The sequence below is a fragment of the Balaenoptera musculus genome, chromosome 3 (genome assembly GCF_009873245.2).
Source record: "Balaenoptera musculus isolate JJ_BM4_2016_0621 chromosome 3, mBalMus1.pri.v3, whole genome shotgun sequence".
NCBI lineage: Eukaryota > Metazoa > Chordata > Mammalia > Artiodactyla > Balaenopteridae > Balaenoptera > Balaenoptera musculus.
The window spans coordinates 104,814,276-104,838,480 of NC_045787.1; the positions used below are offsets into that span (position 1 = coordinate 104,814,276).

Below are 24,205 nucleotides of genomic sequence, written 5' to 3' on the forward strand. Positions count from 1 at the left end.
TCAGACTGTACTAGAAAGCTACAGCAATCAAAACAATATGGTTTGAAAGCCCAGAAATAAACCCATGTACTTATGGTCAGTTAACCTATGACAAAGGAGACAAGAATATACAACAGAGAAAAGACAGTCTCTTCAACTAGTGGTGCTGGGAAAACTGGACAGCTACATGTGTAAAAGGACAAAATTAAAACATTCTCTAAAACCATATACAAAATTAAACTCAAAGTGGATTAAAGACCTAAATATAAGACCGGATTAATTTCCAAAATATACAAACAGCTCATACAGTTCAATATCAAAAAAAACCCAACCCAATCAAAAAATGAATAGAAGACCTAAACAGACATTCCTCCAAAGAAGACATACATATGGGCAACAGACACGTTAAGAGATGCTCAACACTGTTAATTATTAGAGAAATGCAAATTCTGATCTCACACTGATCAGAACAGCCATCATCAGAAAGTCTACAAATAATAAATGCTGGAAAGAACGTGGAGAAAAGGGAACCCTCCTACACTGTTGGTGGGAATGTAAATCGGTGCAACCATTATGGAGAATAGAATGGAGGTTCCTTAAAAAACTAAAGATAGAGTTGCCATATGATCCAGCAATTTCACTCCAGGGCATATATCCAGAAAAGACGAAAACTCTAGTTCAAAAAGATACATGCACCCCTATGTCCATAGCAGCACTATTTCCAATAGCCAAGACATGGAAGCAACTTAAATGTCCATCGACAGATGAATGAGTAAAGAAATAAAGAAGATGTGATATATACACACACACACATATATGATACATATGATATATAAGATGTTATATATATATATGAATATTACTCAGCCATAAAAATGAATGAAATAATGCCATTTGCAGCAACACAGATGCACCTAGACATTATCAAAGTAAGTGAAGTAAGTCAGATAGAGAAAGACAAATATCATATGATATCACTTATACATGGAATCTTAAAAAAATGATGCAAATTAACTTATTTATGAAACAGAAATAGACTCAGAGACATTGCAGACAAACTTAGGGTTAACAAAGGGGAAAGGGGGGGAGGGATAAATATATATATATACTTCAATTTAAAAAAAAGACTGATCCCAAGTTTCAGGTGACCAGATGATCTGTGGTCACCCCAGTTATCTTATGTTTGAATCATTAGATGTTAAAGGTGACATTTCCTAGGGCTTCCCTGGTGGCGCAGTGGTTGAGAATCTGCCTGCTAATGCAGGGGACACGGGTTCGAGCCCTGGTCTGGGAAGACCCCACGTGCCGCAGAGCAACTAGGCCCGTGAGCCACAACTACTGAGCCTGCGCGTCTGGAGCCTGTGCTCCGCAACAAGAGAGGCCACGACAGTTAGAGGCCCGCGCACCGCGATGAAGAGTGGCCCCCGCTTGCCACAACTAGAGAAAGCCCTCACACAGAAACGAAGATCCAACACAGCCACAGTTAAATAAATAAATAAATAAATAAATAAATAGAATACCATGGCCAAAAATTAGTAAAAATACAAAAAAAAAAAAAAAGGTGACATTTCCTATGAAAGGCTCTATGTAGGCTCAATGTACCCCATGTATGCCCTGGACTCTTCTCGACGCTTTGTAATTTGGATTTCTTCATTTAAGTCTTCTGAATATTTCAGTCTTTTGATACATCAGACCCTTAACCTATTTCTTAGAAATAGTTTTTCTTCTTCCTGTTTTTGAGTGCCTGGGGCTTCAAGAAGAAAATTTTAGATGACTATGTGTTTTGTATGAAGATCTCATTTATTAGCTTCAGGAACAGTTTAGTGCTTAAATTTAGAGTTGTATAAATATGAGTCTCTTGCAGTTATTGAATGGATGTATAGTGACAGGCTGTCCCTGATACCCTTTAGGGGATATCCAAGTCAAAACTATTTACGTAATAATACTAATAGTTTATTGACCTTTTCTACTATCATTCTTTCACATGTAGACAGAGAAGTTTTCTAGATGCTACATGAAAGACAACACAGATCAGGTATGAGAATCCAGCTGTCCTCTATTAAGCGGGACACTAAGGAGATTTGAGGAGAAAGAAAGACCCGTGAAAGAAACTCAAGGATAGCAGAATGCATATACCAAAAGCCAGAGAGTGGAGAGTCGGTTCTGTGAGTCCTACCAGCAGGGAAAGCCTTTGCCCTGTTCCACAAAAGTGCTCTGAGAATGTAACAGGGAAGAGCCAAATCTGACTACATGTTGGATGTGTTTATTTTACTTTAACCTTTACTTACCGTTGCTTTTGTTCACTAAAAGTATACTGTCTCTACATAATGGCCTGCCTCGGGGAACCCTGCCCCTCTGCCTGAATGTTAAACCAAAGTGCCTTTGTTCAGGGAAACATCCGGACCCTGTCCACCTGCAGATGGATACAAGAAAAGAAAATAATACATCCCCTCCTGGAGGCCGGCCATTCCAGGGGATATTTGCAAAACTTATGGCCTTTTTACTTTATCTCCTCATCTCCTCCCCCTCTCTGTGCTATAAAAGAAACTGGCACCCAAACTCCGATAAGATGGTTATTCTGAGACTTTAGTCTGCTGTCTTCTCGGTCTGCCAGCTTTCCGAAAAAAGTCGTATTCCTTGCCTCAACACCTCAACTCTGATTTACTGGCCTGTCGTGCAGCGAGCAGAGCGAGCTTGGATTCGGTAGCAAGAATGGACCAGAACTTAAAGGGACCAGCTGTACCTGAGGAATGGGTCCTAGGCCTCTGCAGTTGTTGGCTTTAATTTCTTAGAACCTGATACTATTGCTTTCTGACTTTTATAACCAAACACTATCTTTACATGCAAGTCAGCGATTAATTGCCTCACCTTTTCCTGTGTCCCATTTCTCTCTGGTATATTTATCTATTCATATGGCCCAGAGGACTTATTTGAAGATTAAAGCCATCTTAGAAATCTCTATGTCTGGATCCCTAACTTTATATTTCAACTATCGATTGACTTTTTGGTGAATATTTCTATTTTCAGTCAGAGCTTAAATGTTTCTTCATTACTCAGAGTTCCCTGCTTCCTCCCACCCCAATTTGGGGCTGTTGTGGTTAAATTTGGTCCTTTCCAAATTCAAATGTTGAAGTTCTCACTCCTAGGACCTCAGAACACGACTTTATTTTTTGCAGATGTAATTAGTTAAAATGAGGACACGTTGGAATAAGATGGGCTCCTAATCCAATATGGCTGCACCCATATAAAAGTGGAAATTTGGACACAGATATGCAGGGAGAAAGTCATGTGAGGATGAAGGCAGAGACAAAGGTCATGCTTCTAGAAGCCAAGGAATGCCAAAGATTGCCAGCAAATTGCCCAAAGCCAGAGAAGAGGCATAGGATAGATTCCTCGTCACAGCCCTCAGAAGGAACCAACCCTACCGACACTCGACCTTGAACTTCTAGCCTCCAGAACAGTGAGACAATAAATTTATTTTTAAGCCACTCAGTTTGTGGTACTCTTTAACAGCAGCCCTAGCAAACTAAAACAGGCGGTAATCATGCTTCTAAATTATAGGCCTTTGGAGGTCTATTTTAAGATGTGCATAAACCTAGGAATGGCTGGAAATAACTTGCTAAAGTAGAAATATTAATAAATGTAAAAGTCTGTTTTGTCTAGGATGGGGGTAGCATGAGGATTGGGGGTAGCGTGAGGAATTTGTTGTTTGCTTTTAGCTGTAAAATTGAAATGAGACCAAACTGGTTCTGTGATCTAAAAGTATCTTCAGACATAGGGGTTCCTGCCCATTCCACAGGTAGGATAGGTAATTTTTCCAGTGCTTGCCTCGGTTATTTATTGCCAAGGAATTTCAAAGCTTGTAGTCCAACATAGCTTGCAAAACTTTTAGCACAAAGGAAGCCTTTGTTTTTCAACGAAGTCCCTACTCTTGTAGCGTGAGCTCTACAAGGGTTGCCAAGACTCAATTTATTTTGAGTGGTTTTTTGAGTGACATTGGAAACCTCGTCTACAGTATTAATTGCTGTGTCTGTGGGCATGGGTTGTGGAGGAGATGATCTAAGAGAACCGTCAATAAGAGGAGATAAACAAAACAATTCACATTACTTAATGGGGTGGTTTTAATAATTGTCCTCTGTGATAGATTAGGTGAACTGTGAGAGAAAGAGAGGATTTAAATACACTTGTGGCTGAAACATGTGGATAGGCGGTTCCATAAGAGAGGGAAGTCTGGGGAAGGTATAGAATATAAGGAGTTCATTCTGAATACATTAATTCTTTTTTTAAATTTATTTTATTGAAGTAGAGTTGATTTACAATGTTATGTTAATTTCTGCTGTACAGCACAATGATTCAGTTATACATATATATACAGTCTTTTCCATATTCTTTTCCATTATGGTTTATCCCAGGACATTGAATATAGTCCCCTGTGCTAAACAGTAGGACCCTTTTGTTTATCCATTCTATAGATAATAGTTTGCATCTGCTCATCCCAAACTCCCAATCCATCCCTCCCTTACCCCCTCTCCCCCTCGGCAACCACAAGTCTGTTCTCTATGTCTGTGAGTCTGTTTCTGCCTTGTAGATAAGTTCACTTGTGTCATATTTTAGATTCCACATATAAGTGATATCATATGGTATTTGTCTTTCTCTTTCTGAATTATTCACTTAGTATGATAATCTCTAGGTCCATCCATGTTGCTGCAAATGGCATTGTTTCATTCTTTTTTTTAATGAATATATTAACTCTTAGTTGCCTAGTAAATATTCAAATGACAATATTAAGTAAGTTGTTGGATATATGTATCCAACAAGCCAAGTGGTTGTATGTAAAAAAAATTGGGAATCATAAACGTGTATAACTCGTGTTTCAACCATGGCACCTAATGAGATCAGCTAGGACTTTCAGATTTTGATACTTAGAGGAGTGGAAGAGGAGGAAAATCTAGCCAAGGAAACAAAGAATCAGGAAGAAATCCAGAGACTCGTGTCCTGGAAGCAGTAAAAAGAGAGTGTTTCACAAGGCATGGCATGCTCAAATGTGTAATATTTTACCAGGAGATTGAATAATATGACCAGAAATGTGTCCACTGCATTTGGAAAAATGAGAATCATAGGCAACCTAGGGAAGATCAGTCTCAGGAGAGTAGTGGAGGGCAGAAGGCAATCGAAGAGAGATTAAGAGAGGAAAATAATCCACGGTAGCCCTCATCACAGCCACTGGGAAAATTTTCTTTTTTTTTTTTTTCTGTAACATAAAAAGGAGAGAGGTTAGGAGAGAGGGAGAGAGAATTCTGAGAATCTAATTTAAAACTCAGAATTTAGGGGTGCCTCTACTTCTCAGTTAAATGAACCAATTAATTATCTTTTTAATCTAAAGCAATTGGCATTAGCTTTCTATAACACAACTGAAATCGTCTTGACAAATAGAGAAATAAGTGGCATACCCAAAACTAAAACTTAGCACAACCCCTACCAAAGGAATACCCTCTGGCCTTTTTCTTGATTGTGACCATGGAAGAAAAGGACAAAGAAGGCTCCCAGAAGTCAGAAACAGAATCAATCAGATCAGAAACCTCCACTCACTGCACTGCCAGGACAGGCCTTAACATTGCTGACATATTGATAGAATGTGACATTTGCAGTGGCCTATGACAACTGTAAGTTGTTTCCTTTTTTCTCTTTTTTTTAAAAGGGAACAATACTGTGATTGTCCTGTTTTCCCTGTATTTTAGACATATTAGGGAGGGTACATTTAAATTTTGTCTTTAGGTGCCTATCATGATGAGTCTCATCTGGATTTGATTTAGAGAGATACGCACAAAATGTGAAGCCAGATGTAGGAACTCGAGATGACTTTGGGTTATCTCCTTTTGAGAGGGGAAGTGCATTTTCGGATTAATGTAGAATAGATGCATCATATTATGCAGGAGCATTTGGGGAAAAGCACATCCTCATGAGCATGAGGATATAATTGTGGTGAACACTCAGAGGGTGAATTTTAATTGGCCTCTGTTTTCATGTTTACCTTTTCTGGAGAATAGCTCCTTTAGGCTCCAATCTTTTAATAATCCTGGGGCTGTCAACCACAGTATTCCTGACTAGAGGGAATGGTCTTTAAGCATATGACTGAGGTCCAGTCAATTATGATATCCCATTTTCCTGACAATAAAGATCAATCCAGGAGTGGCCATATGAACATAGATGGGGCAAAAAAAAAAAGTCTTTTTTCAACTTGTTACTGGAGGACAAATTGTCTTACTATTGAGGACCTGAACCTGGAAGGCGATAGGTAACATCTTCCCCAATGTGTGAAGAAAGCTTGTCTACACTGGGAAATCATGAAGCCAACACATAGGACCAAGATATAGAGGTTAAAAAGAGACAGAATACTATGATTTCTTTGGAGTCTGTGGAATCTAGTTGTGAGTGAAACAAAAATCTACTTCTGACTCCCCAGTTATATAAGCCAATAATTTTTTTCTTAAAAAAAAAGAGTGAGAAGATTGTAAGGAAGTGACAACAGTGTGGGTAGGCAATCATTTTAAGAAGTTTGAGTGGGAAAAGAAGCATAGAAATGAGATGATGACTGGAGGAGGAAGTGGGGGAGTGTTCAACAGACAGCTTTTGTTTATGGGAATTACTATAACATGTTTATATGCTGAGCAGAATCATCCAGAAAGGGTGAGAGAATGAAGAAATGGATGGGGGGCGTGGGCTGTAGAAATTACAGGAGTAAATGCTTTTGACAGATAGAGGAGATAAGATTCAAAGCCAAGCAAAAGGTTTGGCTTTTGATAGAAGAATATCTTCCCCATTTGTTCAGGAAGAATGCTTTTTCTTTCAACTACCAGAAACCCAATTAAAGTAACATGTTAAGGCCCGCTATCATCGCACAAAAGATTAAGTCCAGAGATGGAGCAGTTCCAGGGCTGGTTAATTCTACAGCTCAAGAATGTCAGCAAGAACACAGGTGTTATCCATCCTTTGCGCTACCGTCCTCAGTGTTGAATGTATCTTACCATAATGTCTGCAACAATTCCAAGCATTACATGCAGTCAGAACATCCTGTGAAAAAGAGATGCTCTTCCTCATGTATGTCTTTTTTAAACATCTGGTAAAGTCCTTCTCCTCAGGCTCCAAGGCCCTCTACTGGATTGCAGGCTCATGCCTAAAATCATTTTTTATGCATGGGAATGAGACCAACAAGGCTGGCTGAGCAATTGTGATTCATTCCCTAGAGCTGCACAAGACCAAGTTTCCCTAAACACATGGCTGCTAGCTAATCCAAATTGGGTGTCTGGTAGCAAGGGATAAATGGGGAAACAACCGTTGGGAAACAGCTTAGCAGGGCCTGCTGCAGTAAGGTTTAAATATTGGCTGATGAGAAGGTGAGGGAGTAGCCATCTGGCACCTTCTATTTTTTCAGTGAATTATTGATGAGGTGATCATTTGGGGATAGGGTTGAGGGTGGAATTTTGAAGGGAAAGAAAGCATGAAATGATATTTGAGGAAAGAGTACAGAGTAATAAATCGTTATCTCAGAGAAGAGGAAAGCCAATTTACTAGTAGCAAAATACGATATTCTGATGTCAGGGGAAGGTAGAGTACCTGTCTGAGATTTGAGTTCATTAATTTGGAATTAAACTCATCCAATTTTGTTATTTTTTTCAAATAACATTCAGTGAATGGATGTAATGATGACAATTTTCTTACCCACTGAAAGCTAACTAGAAAGTCATTTTATTTTAAAGGAGGTGAAATTCACATAAATACAATTAACCATTTTAATGGATGCAATTCAGTGGCATTTAGTGTGTTCACAATGTTGTGTAACCGCCACCTCTCTCGAGTTTCAACATTTTTTCTTCATCCCAGAAGAATACTTTGTACCCATTAAGTAATGATTCCCCATAATGCCTACCACCCATCCCCTGACAACCGTTAATCTGCTTTCTGTATCTAATGAGTTTACCTATTCTGGATATTTCATACAAAAGGAATCATACAACATGTGACCTTTTGTGTCTGGCTTCTTTCACTTGGCATAATGTCTTCAATGTTCATTCAAGTTATAGCAAGTATCAGTACTTCATTCCTTTTTATGGCTGAATAAAATTTCATTGCATGTATACAACACAATTTGTTTATATGTTCTTCTGTTAATGGACATTTGGTTTCTACCTTTTAGCTATTAAGAATAATGCTGCTATGAGCACTTGTCTACAAGTTTCTGTGTGGATATATGCTTTCATTTCTCTTGGGTACATACCTAGCAGTGAAATTGTTGGACCATATGGTCCATAGAGTAATTCTATTTTTAACTCTTTGATGAATGACAAAACTGTTTCCCACAACAGCTATACCATCTCACATTCCCTCTAACAACGTACAAGCGTTCTTATTTCCCTACATCTTCACCAACGCTTTCTATTTTTTATTTTTTAAATCATAGACCTATACACACTGTTATGTTTAAAATAGAAAACCAACAAGGTCCTACTATATAGCACAGGGAACTCTGCTCAATATTCTGTAATAACCTAAATGGGAAAAGAACTTGAAAAGAATAGATACATGTATATGTATAACTGAATCACTTTGCTGTACACCTGAAACTAACATGACAACATTGTTAATTAACTATACTCCAATATAAAATTAAAAAAAATCATAGTGGCTGTGAAGTGAAATGTCATTATGGTTTTGATTTGCATTTTCTTAATTAATGATCATATGTTGAACTTTATTAAAATTAGGAAACATCCAATTTTATTGATACAATTATTAATCACAATTGCAGAAATAGATTTACAGTACCACATATCAATAACAAAATGGGAAGGAAATGAAACATTAGAGACATCTTGTAAAGTTGCAAAGAAACACACATTAGGCTAAAAATCTACAGTTAAACCATGGTTTCACAAGAGGTTATTTCATTTCTGCATTTTTGCAGTATGTTATTCCTTGTGGTTATTTTTCTCTTTACCAACTTGTCCAGATTTGGCTTCACGTGTAAGAATTTTCTGGTCTTTGTCAAGTTTTAGCCTGCTGATTCCTACCTTGCTCTGGTGAATGCCCGTATGAACAGTTGAGCCATCAGCCTTCTCACAACGCACCTGCTTGATGTAGATGGCCTATTTTTTTCTGCACACCTGGCCTACCTTGCTGATTCGCTAACCTCTGTAGCGTCCTCAAACCACCCAGACCTCGTTGTCCTTGTGGATGGGCATGAGCAGATGTACTTCTGCTGCAGCTCCTTGGAGAGCAGGGACGGCATGGTCTTCCTGTGCACATGAGGGGACACTGAAGTAATGTTTGTAATTTTTGTTGCCTCCTGAGATCAGGAAGGCATCAAACTTCATGCTAACGACAATCTGGTACCAGGCATGCTTTCAAACACCTCTTCATGTGTTTGTTGGCCATTTGTATACCTTCTTTGGAGAAATATCTATTCAAGTCCTCTCCCCATCTTTTTTTTGTTTTTGTTTTTTTGGCCTCACGGCATGTGGGAACCCACCAGAGATTGAACCCATGGCCCCTGCAGTGGAAGCCACGAGTCTTAACCACTGGACCACCAGGGAAGTCCTTCCTCTGCCCATTTTTTAATTGGGTTTTCTCTCTTTTTGCTGTTGGGTTGTAAGAGTTCTTTATACGTATATTCTGGATACTAAATCTTTATCAGACATATGATTTGCACATATTTTTTCTTGTTCTATAGGTTATCTTTTCACTTTCTTGATAATGTTTTTCCTGCACAAAATTTTTAATTTTGATGAACTCCACTTTAACTATTTTTTATTTTGTTGCTCCTGCTTTTAGTGTCAAATAATCCATTGCCAAATTCAAGATCTTGAAGATTTTTCCCTGATTTCTTCTAAAAGTTTTATAGTTTTTGCTCTTATATTTATATCCATGTTGAGTTAACTTTGTTTATGGAGTGAGATAGGGGCGGAACTTCATTCTTTTGCATGTGGTTATACAGTTGTTCCAGCACCATTTGTGAAGAGACTCTTCTTTACCTATGGAATGGTCTTGGCACTCTTGCTGAAAACCAACTGACTATAGATGTTTGGGTTTATTTCTGAACTCTCAATTCTATTCCATTGGTCTGGTTGTCTATCTTTATGCCAGTATTACACTGCTTTTAATTACTATAGCTTTGTAGTACATTTTGAAATTGGGAAGTGTGCGTTCTCCAACTTTGTTCTCTTACAAGATCGTTTTGGCTATTCTGGGTCCTTGAGATTCCATACGAATTTGAGGCTTGGCTTTTCCATTTCTGCAAAGAAAGCCATCGTAATTTTAGTAGGGATTGCCTGAATCTGTGGTTAGCTTTGGGAGTTTTGTCATCTTAACAATATTAAGTTTTGCAACACATGAACATGAGATATTTTTTAATTTACTTAGGTCTTCTTTAATTTCTTTCAGCAATGTTTTGTAATTTCCAGTGTATCGCTCTTTCACCTCCTTGGTAAAATTTATTCCTTGGTAGTATATTCTTTTGGATACTATTGTGAATGGAATTATTATATTTCTTTTTTGGATTGCTCATTGCTGGTTGTATTAATCATGCCTTTTATTTTCTGTAATTCAGATGATTTGACATCTGAGGCCTTGCTGACCCTGGAGAGACTGCCTCCCCCAGTGCTTGCCAATCCCTAGAGATAGTAAAGGACTTCCCTGTGAGTGTGCCTTTCTTATGCAAACTAACCAATTCAAAGCCTGCACCCCACCACCTCCTCTAACAGGCTCTCATACTCAGGGCCACTATTCCCCTGTCCTAATCACCCCAGGTACAGGTACAATACAACTAGGGACAACCCTGATGTTCCAGAGCCCACTGAAGCTATTCAAACTAGCCAATCCTACCCCTGCTTATATTTACTAACCCCTTCCTTCCCACAGAAACTACAATAAATGCTCTTGTCCACATTTTCCCCTTGCTTCCTCTACTTCCTTACTGATCCTGTAATTCCCGTGTGCTCCCCAGCCGCCATAGCGTGACCCTCTCATTATGTGGCATGCCCCCTCCTCTTGGGGACTGTGAGTAACAAACTATCTTTCCAATGACGATCATCTCCTGATCTGTTGACCTCACTACACCTGAATAATAATAAAACCTACATTTTAAAACACAGGCGTATAGCAACCCAAATTGACTTTTGTATGTTTATCTTGTACCCTGAAACTCTACAAAATTCACTTATTAGCTCTAGTAGTTACTTTTTTTTTGCAGATTGTTTGAAATTTTCTATATGTAGAATCATGTTGTCTTCACATAGAGACAGTTTTATTCTTTCATTTCCGGTTTAGATTTTTGTTTTTTCTTCCTTACTTGGTCTGGGTAGGACTTTCAGTACAAAGTTGAATAGCAGTGGAGAAAGCAGGCATCCTTGTCTTGTTCCTGATCTTAAGGGAAAAGCTTTCCATCTTTCAACATTGAATATGATGTTAGCTGTGGGTTTTGCATAATTGCTCTTTATCATGTTGAGAAAGTTTTCTTCTATTCCTAGTTTGCTGAGTGTTTCTATCATATCATGAATTTTGTCAAATATTTTTTCTGTACCTACTGAGATGATCATGTTGTATTTTTCCTTCATTCTACTAATGTAGCATATTATTGTAATTGTAGGTTTTTTAATGTTTGACTGCCCTTGCATTCCTGGGATAAATTCCACTTAGTTGTGGTGTATACTCTTTGAAATGTGCTGTTGGATCCAGTTTGCTAGTATTTTGCTGAGGATTTTTGCATCTATATTCTTAAGTGATACTGGTTTGTAGTTTTCTTGTAGTCTCTTTGTGTGACTTTGGTATTAGGGTAATGTATTGGGAAGTATTCTCTCCTTTTCTGTTTTTTAGATGAATTTGTGTGGAATTAGTGTTAATTTTTCTTAAAATGTTTGGTGAATTCACCAGTGAAGCCATCTGATGCTGGACTTGGTTGAAGAAAGTTTTTGATTAATGATTCAATCTCTTTATTTGCTATAGGTCTGTTGAGATTTTCAAATTTTCTTGAATCAGTTTTGCAATTTGTGTCTTTCTAGGAATTTGTCCATTTCATCTAGATAATATAATCGGTTTGCATCCAGTTATTCATAGTATTCTCTCATAATGCTTTCAATTTCTCTAAGGTTGGTGGTAATATCCCTACTTTCACTTCTTTTTAGTTACTTTTTTCTTTTCTCTGTGTTTCAGTCAACATAATTAAAGATTTGTCAACTTTGTTGATCACTTCCAAGAACCAAATTTTGGTTTCATTGATTCTCTCTATTGTTTTTCTATTCTCTGTTTTGTTTATTTCTGCTTTAGTCTTTATTATTTCCTCCTTCTACTGGCTTTGGGTTTAGTTTTCTCTTCTTTTTCTTCAAGTTCTTCAAGGTATGAAGTTAGGTTGCTGATTTGACATATTTCTCCTTTTTTAATGTACATGTTTTCAGCTATAGATTTCCCCCCGGCACTGTCTTCACTGCATCCTCTAAGTTTTAGTGTGTTACGTTTGTGTTTTTCTTTTCATTTGTCTCCACCAGATATTTAATTTCCCTTGTGATTTCTTCTTTGACCCATTGATTCTTTAAGAATGTCTTGTTTATTTCCATTTATTTTCAAGTTTCTCAGTTTTTCTTTTGTCCTTGATTTCTAGGTTCATTCCATTGTGATTGGAGGAGGTACTGTGTATAATTTCAATCCTTTTAAACTAATTGAGAATTATTTTGTGGCCTAATATATGGTCTATCCTGGAGAATGTGCCCTGAGCACTTGAGAAGAATGTGTATTCTGCTATTGTTGGGTGGATTGTCCTATATATGTCTGTTAGGTCTAGTTGGTTTGTAGTGCTGTTCAAGTCTATTTCCTTATTAATCTTTTGTCTACATGTTCTATCCATTATTAAAAGTAGGGTAATAAAGTCTCTAGCTACTCTATGACTATTTATTACTATCTATTTCTCTCATAAATTCTGTTATTAGTTGTCTCATATATGGAGGTCTGTTGTTTGACACATGTATATTTATAATTTAGATGAATTAACACTCTTATCAATATATATCCTTCCCTGTAGTTTGTAAAAATTTGACTTGGCATCTATTTGATGTTATCTGATATTAGTAGAGCCACCCCAGCTCTCTTTTGGTTACTATTTGCATGGAATACCTTTTTTTTATCCTTTCACTATTTGTTTCTTTGAGTTGCAAGTTAGTCTCTTATAAGCACAATATAGTTGGATCATTTTTTTAATTCATTTTGCTAGTCATTGTCTTTTAATTGGTGGGTCAAATCCTTTTACTTTCAAAGTACTACTCATAATAAAGGACATAATTCTGCCACTTTGCTACTTGTTTTCTATACACCTTATATTTTTTTGTTATTCAACTCTTCCATGTTGTCTTCTTTTGTGTTTGATTTTTTTCCTACTGTATCATTTTAATTCCCTTTTCATTTTCTGTATCTTCTTTAGTTATTTGCTCCTATAATATGTATGTTAGTATACTTGGTAGCTGTCCATAGTGTCCACAAATCCCTTAGGCTTTGTTCATTTCTCTGTATTTTTCTTTTTTTCTGTTCCTCAGACCAGGTAATTTCAGTTGTCCTATCTTCAAGTGTGCTGATTCTGTCATCTTCCCATTTATATCTGCTATTAAAACATTTTAGTGATTTTTTTCATTTCAATTATTTTGCTTTCCAACTCCAGAATTTCTACTTCGTTTTTTAAAAATAACTTTTATCCCTTTATTCATATCCCCTACCTGTGCATACATCATTCTTCTAATTTTCTTTGCTTCTTTGCCCACAGTTTCTTTCAGCTCTTTGAGCATATTTAAGATACTTAATTTAAACTATTCATCCACTAAGTCCAAAAGTCCAATGTCAAGGTTTCCTCATGGATGTTTTTTATCAATTTCTTTTTGATTTTTTCAATAAATGAGACATACTTTAATTTGTGAGCTTTGTAATTTTTCATTGAGAACTAGACATTTTGAATAGTACAATGTTGTAACTCTGAAAATCAGATTTTTCTCTCTCCCCAAGAATTGCTGTTTTTGCTTATTGAACCCTATAGTTGTATATTTGTTTAGTTACTTTTCCAAACTAATTTTGCAGAGACCATATTTTTTGGCATGTGTGGTCACTAAAGTCTCATATTCCATTACCTCTGTAGTTAGCCAGTGACCTGACAGAGATTTCCTTGAATGCCAGCATCTTTCTTCATCAAGCACTTCCCTGGATGCTGAAAGTGTTCTCCAGAGCTTGGAAATTGTTTGTTCTGACAGTTTTTGCCAGCTCAAAAATTATTTAAGTGGGAGGACCAATTCCTGGAGCTTCCTACTCTGCCATCTTTTTGAAGTCCAAGTCACTTTGTTTTAACTATCATCTTGAATACCAATATAAAATATATAAGTACCCCTTCTTGACTGCATCGATAAACTGTGCAATGAATACAGTTTATCTTTCTTTGACTTTTAACTGTATTGCATTACCTTTATGATGATCTTTTATTGAACACTGAGGTATATATTAAAAGTTGAATTTTTAGTGGATTTACACAGCCAGTTGTAAATTTTAGTGGATTTATAACTTTCATGTATAATATGAAAGTTGTCACTTTGTTTTACATAATTCTTATGACAAACGTAGCTCATGCTTTTAAAATCATCTCTTCCCTCCAAATTTGTTAGAATCAAGGGCAGAGGAGAAGGGGCCTGCTCTTCAAAAATCAAAGGAAGAATATTAGCCTCTCAGCATCATGTGAACCATATGTTCCAGCAAAGATAGCTAATTAGGATACAGAAAATTTGATTATTTAAATAATAAATGCATTTCTACCCTCTTTTTGTAAGCAGATACCTGATACTAAGTTGCACTGAGCTTTTATTTTTATGCTCTTTCCAAAGAGTAACTCTGTAAAACCAAACAGTTCTTATGAAAAAAGAAAAAGAGAAAAGGAAAAAAAAGCAATAAAAAGGATCCAATGCCCAAGGTCCCCAAGTTTTTAAATTCAAATGTGATATCTTGCAGCTGCTAACTTGGATGTCCACTTACTTACTTTGATATCTTGTTTTCTATCCCATAATCTGAATTTGAATTTAAGCAGCATTCCTAAGGGCTTCCTGAATTGAAAATTAAATTTTGAAAAGTTCTAAAACCCCCATCAAAACAATAGAGTGAATTCAAAATGGCAGCTAGTATCTTGCAACTCAGCAATAGAGTACATTTTTTTTTAAAATAAATTTATTTATTTATTTATTTATTTTTGGCTGTGTTGGGTCTTTGTTGCTGCGCGCGGGCTTTCTCTAGTTGAGGCGAGCAGGGTTTACTCTTTGTTGTGGTGCGCAGGCTTCTCGTTGCAGTGGCTTCTCTTGTTGCAGAGGACGGGCTCTAGGTGCGCGGGTTTCAGTAATTGTGGCTTGTGGGCTCTAGAGCGCAGGCTCAGTAGTTGTGGCTCACGGGCTTAGTTGCTCCGCAGCATGTGGGATCTTCCTTGACCAGGGCTCAAACCCATGTCCCCTGCATTGGAAGGCGGATTCTTAACCACTGTGCCACCAGGGAAGTCCCTAGAGTACGTTCTTTTATGTAGTACTTTTAAAAAAATACTTAAATGTATAATTTTTATCTTATTTTATTGTCTCTCATTTTTTCTCTTCTTTCGTTTTGGATTAGCAGGCTTATTTGATAGGTCATTTTCAAAAAGGCTGGGGGAATATCAATTGTCCTATGCTGATAAACAGTTTCATCATTATATAATGGAATCCAACATTAGTTATTGCCCCAATGTATCCACATGAGGAAGAGATAATAAGATCCCTTTATCCTGCTTTTGTGAGATTATGATACATATGTGAACTAAAACTCATAGTTTAAAAAGTCAATAAATGGAATGTTCTTAGCAAATATTGCTTCTGGCCAATTTGACTGAGTCTTGTTATAAGTTCTGACAGAATTCTCCATCCATCCTTCTGGGGAATTTATGACCTAGTTAGAATACATATGACTGGAGAACTACTCTGTAAAAATATAGCAAAGTACCATAGTAAAATGTTATTAAGGGTACCTAGGTCATAGCGTCAGAGGCTTGTGGGGTCAGGCCTAAAACATAGATCTGCTGGTTCCTTGTCAAGGTTTCTTGGAGTTAAACTGAATCTGAGCTAAACATATTTGAGTCAAAGGGATATTCAGACAGAAACCCATTATAAGAGGAGAGGAAAGAGATGGGATTGGTATTTGTATAAAAAGGAAGCAAGATGGCAGCACAGAATTCTCAAGTCTTAGGAAAAAGGAAAATAAATTTCCTTCAGGTAAATAAGTAAACACACTGAGAAAGAATGCTGAAAGCCACATGATCATGGGGGTAGGGTGTGTGTGTGTGGGGAATCATAGATCTCATCTTTGCAGGCAGCCTCAGAGTTAGGGTTTGGATATAATTTAGAACCCAGAGTAGGAAGCAGACCAATGTAGATCCAAATCCAACCTGCTCTTATTAGCTGTGGGCAAGCTGATCTGCCCCTAAAAACACCTAACCCTCAATCTTTAAAATAGTAACAACAAAAAATACAAACAAAATGTGTGGTATGCTGCAGCTACCAAATAAATGTTAGTTACTGCTGTTTTTCCATAGACTTTACTCACTTGTGGTCAAGATCATGGAATTTTGGAATCAGACAATGTATCAGTAGAAAGCTTATGATAGCAAGTAAGAGGAAACTCAACTCAACTCTTAAATAATATGGAAACTTATAAGCTCACTAAGTGTAAGTCCCAAGGTAGGAGATGCTTCGAAGTTAGTTGATAAAACATTTCAATAATGTCAACAAGACCCAGGTTTTTTCTGTTGTCCACACTTCCATTCAGAGTGTAGCTTCATTATATAACTGGTTTCCTGGATGTTTGTAGGATGGCTACAGTAGCATTCATATCTGGTAGAGATATGAGAAAGTACTTTTCCAAATCATCAAGGTTCCTTCTGTGCAGTGTGAGTGGTCCAAATTAGGTCACATTTCTTCATACATTAACTGTTGCCAGAGAAAAGCCAGGCTCTGATTGGTTTAGACCTTGATTCCTAAACCAATCAGCAAGAATGAGGATGGGATTGTTATGATTACCAGGCCCCACTTCTGAGGTCAGATTTGGGTTTAGGGAATCAGACCCAATGTCCACTACTGAAAACTTGGGTTCCAATATTTACTTGCTATGTCCTTGGACAACTTACACAACCTCATTGAATTTATTAAATTTCCTTACCTGCAAAATGGTTATGAAGCTGAATTGAGATGAATAAATATGAAAACAAAACATTCTCAGAATATTTGGTATGTAGTAAGCACCCAGTAAATATTAAGTATTATTAATATTCTTCTTCTTCTTCATCTATACACTTTCATATTATATAAAAGTTTTAAATTGTCTGCTTTTCTGAGTAAATTGTGAGTTTTCTAAAATATAAACAGTATCACCTTCAGTTTTTACCTCCGAAGTCTTACATATAATAAATATCCAACGTATTTTTTAACAATCAGTGAATAAATGAATATCTATTGAGTGAATGAATAAAGGCCTAAAAAACAATAGGAATAGATTTTAAAATGGTGACTGGATGAATTACATAGATCAGTCAGGCTATGGAAACAAAATGGGCCAGATTGAGAAAGAATATATTTGAGATTAAAGAAAATATCAGACCTAGAGGGGCCTCTTTTCCTGAAGACGAGAGTGGTTACAGGAAGTTAGCAAACAAAATACAGTTTGACTTTAGAGTAACCAGCTCACAGAGGCTGTGATGTCTGCAGATACTTTATTTTACAATTTGATAAATAATAAATATTTGGGTAGAACCCATATGAATGCTTACAGAAGTCTAGAGGAGGTGGAAGAAATGATAATAATAGCTACTGAGTACTTGCTTTATTCCAGGCATTGTTCTAAGTGTTTCTCTTGTATAAACTCATATAAACCTCAAAACAAATGCATGAGGTAAGTACTATTCTTTTTATCCCCATTCCCATTTACAGATAGGAAAATCAAACTCAGAGAGTCTGAGCAACTTCTCCAAATCACAGAGACAGCAAATAGCAAACTGGGACTTTTACCCAAAGGCTCTGACTCCACAGTCCGTGTCTTTAGCCATTACACTAAACTCTGTGATAAAATGGAAGGGTGCTCAGAGAAACCAGACTACATTTCCAAAGCATCATGTGCCTGAGAGTTAAATGTGTTAGTGCCCATGTGGAGCACCGCAGGCCTCCCAGGTCACTGAGAGCTGAAAAGCAAAGCCAACAGTTCACAGCATATGTGTTCCCTCTGACCTTCCTGCTGCACTTTCATCATCCTCTGCACATAACACAATGGTTGCATAGAGAGCCAACTAGACAAATATTTGTTGAGTGACTGATGGTGTGGATGGGTAGATGGATGGATGGATGGGTGGATGGGTGGATGGGTGGATGGGTGGATGGTTGGATAGATGGATGGATGGGTGGATGGATGGATGGATGGATGGATACCAGTATATATGATGTGCCCAACTTATTTCCATGGCAGACCAACCTCTTAATGCTTCTCCATTTGGTAAATTGTCTTTAAATATTTGTTGCCCTTTTCAAGATGAGACAGTATGCTTTGCAATAATACTTGGAGTAATACGAAAGACATACTTAGAGATAAGCCGTGCCTAAGAGCATGAGAGTTGGAATGAATACAAGCTTGTGTGTCCCTTTCCAGGAACTCTTTCAGAATTGTTGCTGAGCTATAGAGAAAAAGCACAATAAGCTTCCTGAATGAAAGAAGAAGCTAGTCCAGGGTCTCTCCAAGGGAGCTGAGGGACTAGGGACTATCAAACTACCACTCTCCTCAAGAGGAAACAGTAAAACAGTCACCTCTAGACATTTTTTGGTTATGGTTTAGCATAGATCTGCCATTGATCAGACTTTAACTAGAAATTCCCGCATTTCCCTTCAGCTCCTTCTACCTCACTGCTTAATGGTAAAGATCCAAGGGAGTCAGAACTCCTGCTCTTTCTAGACAGCTGTAGTCCCCCAAGAGTTAAGTTTCAAGAACCCTATGTAAACCACAATACAGATTTCAGATTCAGCTGTACAAGTAAAGTGCAATGTTTAAACATAATAAAGATGACTGTTGAGATTGTTGCACCGCAAATCTCTCTGCCTGTTGAACTAGGTGGTCTCATCTCTTGCTCAGAAAGATCTTTATCATTAAAAATAAATAAAATCAACATTATTTCCTTAACTCTCTATACTAGTCATTTGTCATCTATGAGGAATGTTTCAAAAGCCATTTTCATATTTAATAGATATTGGTGGAAGGCAATTCCTTTATGTCGGACTTTTAAAAGGAGCTTTTAAAAAAATCATTGTACTTCCATATACTTACAAACAAATGTCTTTAGCTTGCAGCCTCTGAAGGAACAAAATCAAAGCTACTTGAACAAGTTTCCTGGCTAGAGAAAAAACTAGAGGCTCTGGACCGAAAGGAAGACAGTGGGGAACCATATGAAAAAATGGTCCTTGCAAAAGACCAGGTATGTTGTAGAAGAGAAATAATCTTTATTTCTAAAGATTACCTAAACTTATATGAACTGACAATTCTATAGTTATTTCTGGCTGGGTTGGAAGTCCGTATTCAAGTTCAAGATGGTCAATAACAGTATTTGTATTTGCTCAATATAACTGTATTCCCTGATGAATATTCACATAAAAAAATTAACTTTCTTGGTGATACTTTTAAAGTTTGCTTGATATGTATTCTTTTGAACCATATTAGCTGAATATTCTATTTATTTTGTACATGATATTGACTACATAAATGTTTTTTGGTTTTCAAGGTTGAACTTAATCAAGGAATAACTTCTTTCTCTGTAGTGAAACAAGTGGATCAGAAAATTTTTCATTGACTTTTAATAAATTACTTTATAAGAAATTACCAATCTCTGAATTTCTAGACATTTATATATGTGTCATTACATAAATTTATCTCTTGTTTGTTTATCATATTGGTTTGTATCTGCCTTTGGGATAGATAATCTGTAACTATATGTAAATATGTATGTTCACACAAAACATATCCATATATTCCAAAGGCAGATACAAATACATTGGCTCCCACATATATGTATATATGATATAAAATGGGTTAACATTACCTGCAGTACGTCAAGCAAACATTATTTTTCCCAATCATCTGCTAATTATTAATAATTCATGTACTCTGTTGTTGGATTCTTCCACAGAGTGGAAGAGAGAGAGGGATGGGAGCGATGATTTCTTTCTTTCTTTTTTTTTGGGGGGGGGGGGACGATGATTTCTTTAATGATGATTTTCAAAACATCTAGCTGAGATAATGCTGCCATTCATAAGATATGAGAACTGGTACATGTTTATATCTGGAACACTTTGAACGTGTAAAAGGAAGAGTTACGTACTTTGTTTCTAAACTTTGCTCCTTTTCAGTGTATTGAAAAATTACAAGCTGAAGTGAAAGCTTCCCAGGAGCAACTTGTAGCCTATGTAAGTGTTTTTCTCCTTTATTCATGCCTTAATTTATATCATTGTTATTCTGGAAATGAACAGAAATTTTTCAGAAGTTATAACTACGATTTCTCTGTTGCAAACCAAATCACAAAGCTAAGCATCAGTATTTTTATTGCCTCTACAAAGTTGCTTTCCATAAATTCAATTCTGGTTTATGTTGATGATAAAAATTACAAAACTGAGTTCTTATATATAATCAGATGGTCTAATCAGGTACCATCAGGATAAGAGAACTGGAAACTAAGGGTAGAAAGACAAGCAAGTCAGGCTAGTTTAGTGAGTGAATGGAAGTGGAAATTATAGATACCTCACATATAGGCCTAGGAAAGTGCTTCTTAAACTTTAGTAGATCAAGAAGTATCTGGAAAACTTTTAAGAACAAATTGCCTGGAGTTTTCTATATGCCTAGGATAGGACCTGAGAATATGTACTTCTCGGGGATGCTAGATTCACATGCTGCTGCTGCTGCCCATCTTTACACCATATTTTGAGCAGCATTGTTTTATATATATTTATTTTGCCCCAGTCTTGTGATTTTTAGGCAAGTGCTCGTATAAACAAATCAGATATGGAACTGTCCATTTTGTGCTACAAGTCCTCCCCTGAGAGAGAGAGACCCTCTGAAGTTCCAGGAAAATTTTCATTTTTACTTTAGCCTGTCTTCACTCAGAGAACAACTAATGAGCATCTCCTGTCGCAATAGCCTTGTGTATCCACGTGCATAAACCAGTGGTCGTCACCCTGCCACTGTCCCTTCCCAAGGATCTGAACAACACTGCTGCCTTAAGTGTTTCCTCAAAGAGTTGTTTGCCATCTTTTTAGTTATCTCCTCCATCCATATCCTGGGTGTTATGGGATGACTTCTTGATTAAGAACAGTGGCCAGTCATGTTCAATGGCCAATCTGAACAAGAACAAACTCAGACCCATCTGAGACCTGACAGGCTGCAGCCCCAAAGTCCAACAGAAAAGACTGCAAAATAATAAATTCTGGTCACCATCCCTTTGGGATTTGCAATGAGCTGATCTGGATAAAATCACGGTAATTGCCCCATTTTTGTGCTGGGGTAGAGAAAAGCTAATCTGCTGTGGCAGTTAGCAGAGTTTTAAACTCTAAATTTAGAATCTTTTTGGCCTCGTGTGCTCAATTGACCAATACTGAACATGACTAAGGCCTGCATCTGTGGCACTGTGACAGACTCAGACAGAAGTACATCTCATTAGCCCAGCATTCTGTCCCAGATGCCTCTCCCCTGGCCTGCCCTTCAGGGTGTCAGATAATGACTTTTGTCAGAGGATGTCACCGCATGCCAGATGGATACCTACAGCCATTCGCTCGGGGAGTTTGTAGCTCAGAATTTTTTAAGGAGAGATAGTCGCTAAGGTTCAGTTATTAGCCTCCAGCCTCTCTTCATGAAAAACTGATGGAAGAACATGGTCATGGTTGCCTTTGGGAAATTCCTGTGGTGTCTTCTTCCACTGCCTAGCATCTGTGGATTCTATTCCTGTACCACGCTGATCCTGTTCCAGGCGTGTCTGAACTGGGAGTGTTCCCTCATCTTAGGGCCTTGATACCAACCACTGAGATTTCCTCTGTGTAACTGTTCAATGTTCAGATTATAACATAGCAGTACAATCATCAAAGTTTTGCTTCAACTCACCGAGAATATTTAAATGAAGATAATACTAGTAATAGTGTTTACTGAGAGTGGACTATGTGTCTCCTATGGGGTAGGTGCTTCATATGTTATCTATTTTGTCTCAATACAGCTCAAAAGGGTGAGTATTGTTTTTCAGATAAGAAAACTGAGTCTTAGAAATTAGATCATTTGTCACACACGTCGATTCTGAAATCCATGCTTTTGCTGTCACAACTTGCTGTCTCTCCAAATTATATTCCCTACAGGCCACTGGAGGTGTCAAACGGTGTTGATAAAGGTTCTATCTCCAATCTCCTTTCTCCCCATATCCGCTGTGAGTGATTAACCAGTTCATAATTCTTCAACTCTTCCATGCAAATAAGCAACCCCTTCCACCCCCTCCAAGTTCTTTCTATCTTAATCATCTTCTGATTACATCTCCTTAGTGCTATAATAAGCATTTCTTAAAACACTGTTCCTGGAGAAAAACATTCTATGTTAATAGGTATTCTGCACAAAAAATGAGAGGGGCATTGGAAATAAAGTTAAATTAAATGTGTTTCTTTACTGCAGGACTTACCAGTGTACAATCAATCTCCAAAAAAGGCCCGCATATGTCATTTTCCATTGGTGTTTGTCCTTGAATGATATTTTAAGCACACAACTTTGGAGACTGCTGGCACACTGCATCGAATTAAAGCACTAGGCTTGCTAAATATGACCTGAATATCTTGCTGATAACCTAGGTTCAGCACACACAAAGTCAAATTGATCATCTTCTATTCTCATTTCTTCAATGTGTTCCTCTGTTTGTGTCCCTCAGGCATGGCGAATAACATCACACTGCTGTTACGTATTCTAGATCCAAACTACAAAACAGAGTTAAAATCTCACCTGTCTCTGCTTCCGTCCTACATTTAGTTAATTGTCAGCCTCTGAGTATGCTTCTACACGTTATCTCTCTTCCGTGTCTTTGATACCATTATCCTGCCAATCCCTAGCTCTTTTTGACCATCATATATCTCAGTTATTGCAACTGGCCCCAAATTATCAACATATTCAAGTTCAGAGCCCTCACTACCCTTGCCCACCACCCCACCCAAATCACGGTGTAGCCCACTTGCTCTCACATCATCAAGCCCTGCTTGCAGAGGAGAGAAAGGATAAAAGCCACGTGTAGGATTTGGGGTGGGGGCAGAAAACCAAACAGAGCCAAAGATTAACACTCACAGGGAGAATGAAATGTACTGGAGAGTCAGAGAAGGGGGATAAGGGACCCAGGTGGTGGGAGTGGAGCCCTGAGGATGCCATGAGGAGATAGGAGATCAGAAGTCTCCTGGGAGTGCTGGGGATGCTTAAGGTTAGGAAATAACCAACAGTATTAATAGGAGTTGTTGGGCAGTTTGTACTTAAACCTCCTTAAGTGCGTAAAAGTCGTGTGCAGAGTTTGGAATTCCTGTCTGGGCGGTACCTCCCAAGTGTAACCCTGCTGCAGGATGCGACCTCTGCAGGGCTCTCCTGGCCTCCCTGCCACCGCCCTGGTGAGGGAACCACAGGACTGTCCCTACCCTTCATCTCTCTGTTCTCATTCACTCCACTCTCGGCCTCACGCCCAGCAGGCTAGTAAAATGTAACTGTTTTCTCTACATAGCCAATGTCGGTTGGTGTTCTGTGACTTTGCTCTCTGTGTTCTCGTGGTCTAGGCTATCCTTCTCTCTCTTCTTTATCCGAATAAACGTTACTCTTTGTATAAGACTCGTATCAGGGACCAACTTCTCCCTTAGCTCCCAGATTACCTTCTCTGGGCTCCTATAGCCTCCTGTACTTATATCTATTTTAGCTCAAAATACTACATTTTATCGATGCTGTCTGTTTACACCTCTGTCCTCCACTGGACATGAAGGTCATTGAGGGCAGCACCAAGAATGTGTGTCTGTATCCATTACACCAGTACAGGGTAGGCTCACTGCAACTACTCAATACAGTTTGCTGAACTGAATTGAATTTTACTCTGATCGCGTCATTTCCCCTGTTCCGATGCCTA

General features: G+C 37.8%; 1 protein-coding gene and 1 pseudogene across 1 annotated transcript in view; one reads left to right on the forward strand and one right to left on the reverse strand.

The window, feature by feature from the left end:
* The window catches only part of CCDC192 (coiled-coil domain containing 192), a 228,233-nt gene that overhangs the window by 46,735 nt on the left and 157,293 nt on the right, over positions 1–24,205 (forward strand). Inside the window, exons 3-4 of the mRNA XM_036847282.1 lie at positions 19,382–19,513; positions 20,442–20,498. Of these exons, the coding sequence (XP_036703177.1) occupies positions 19,382–19,513; positions 20,442–20,498 (189 nt within the window). The remainder of the gene's footprint in view (positions 1–19,381; positions 19,514–20,441; positions 20,499–24,205) is intronic.
* Positions 8,946–9,350, reverse strand: LOC118892903 (annotated as a pseudogene).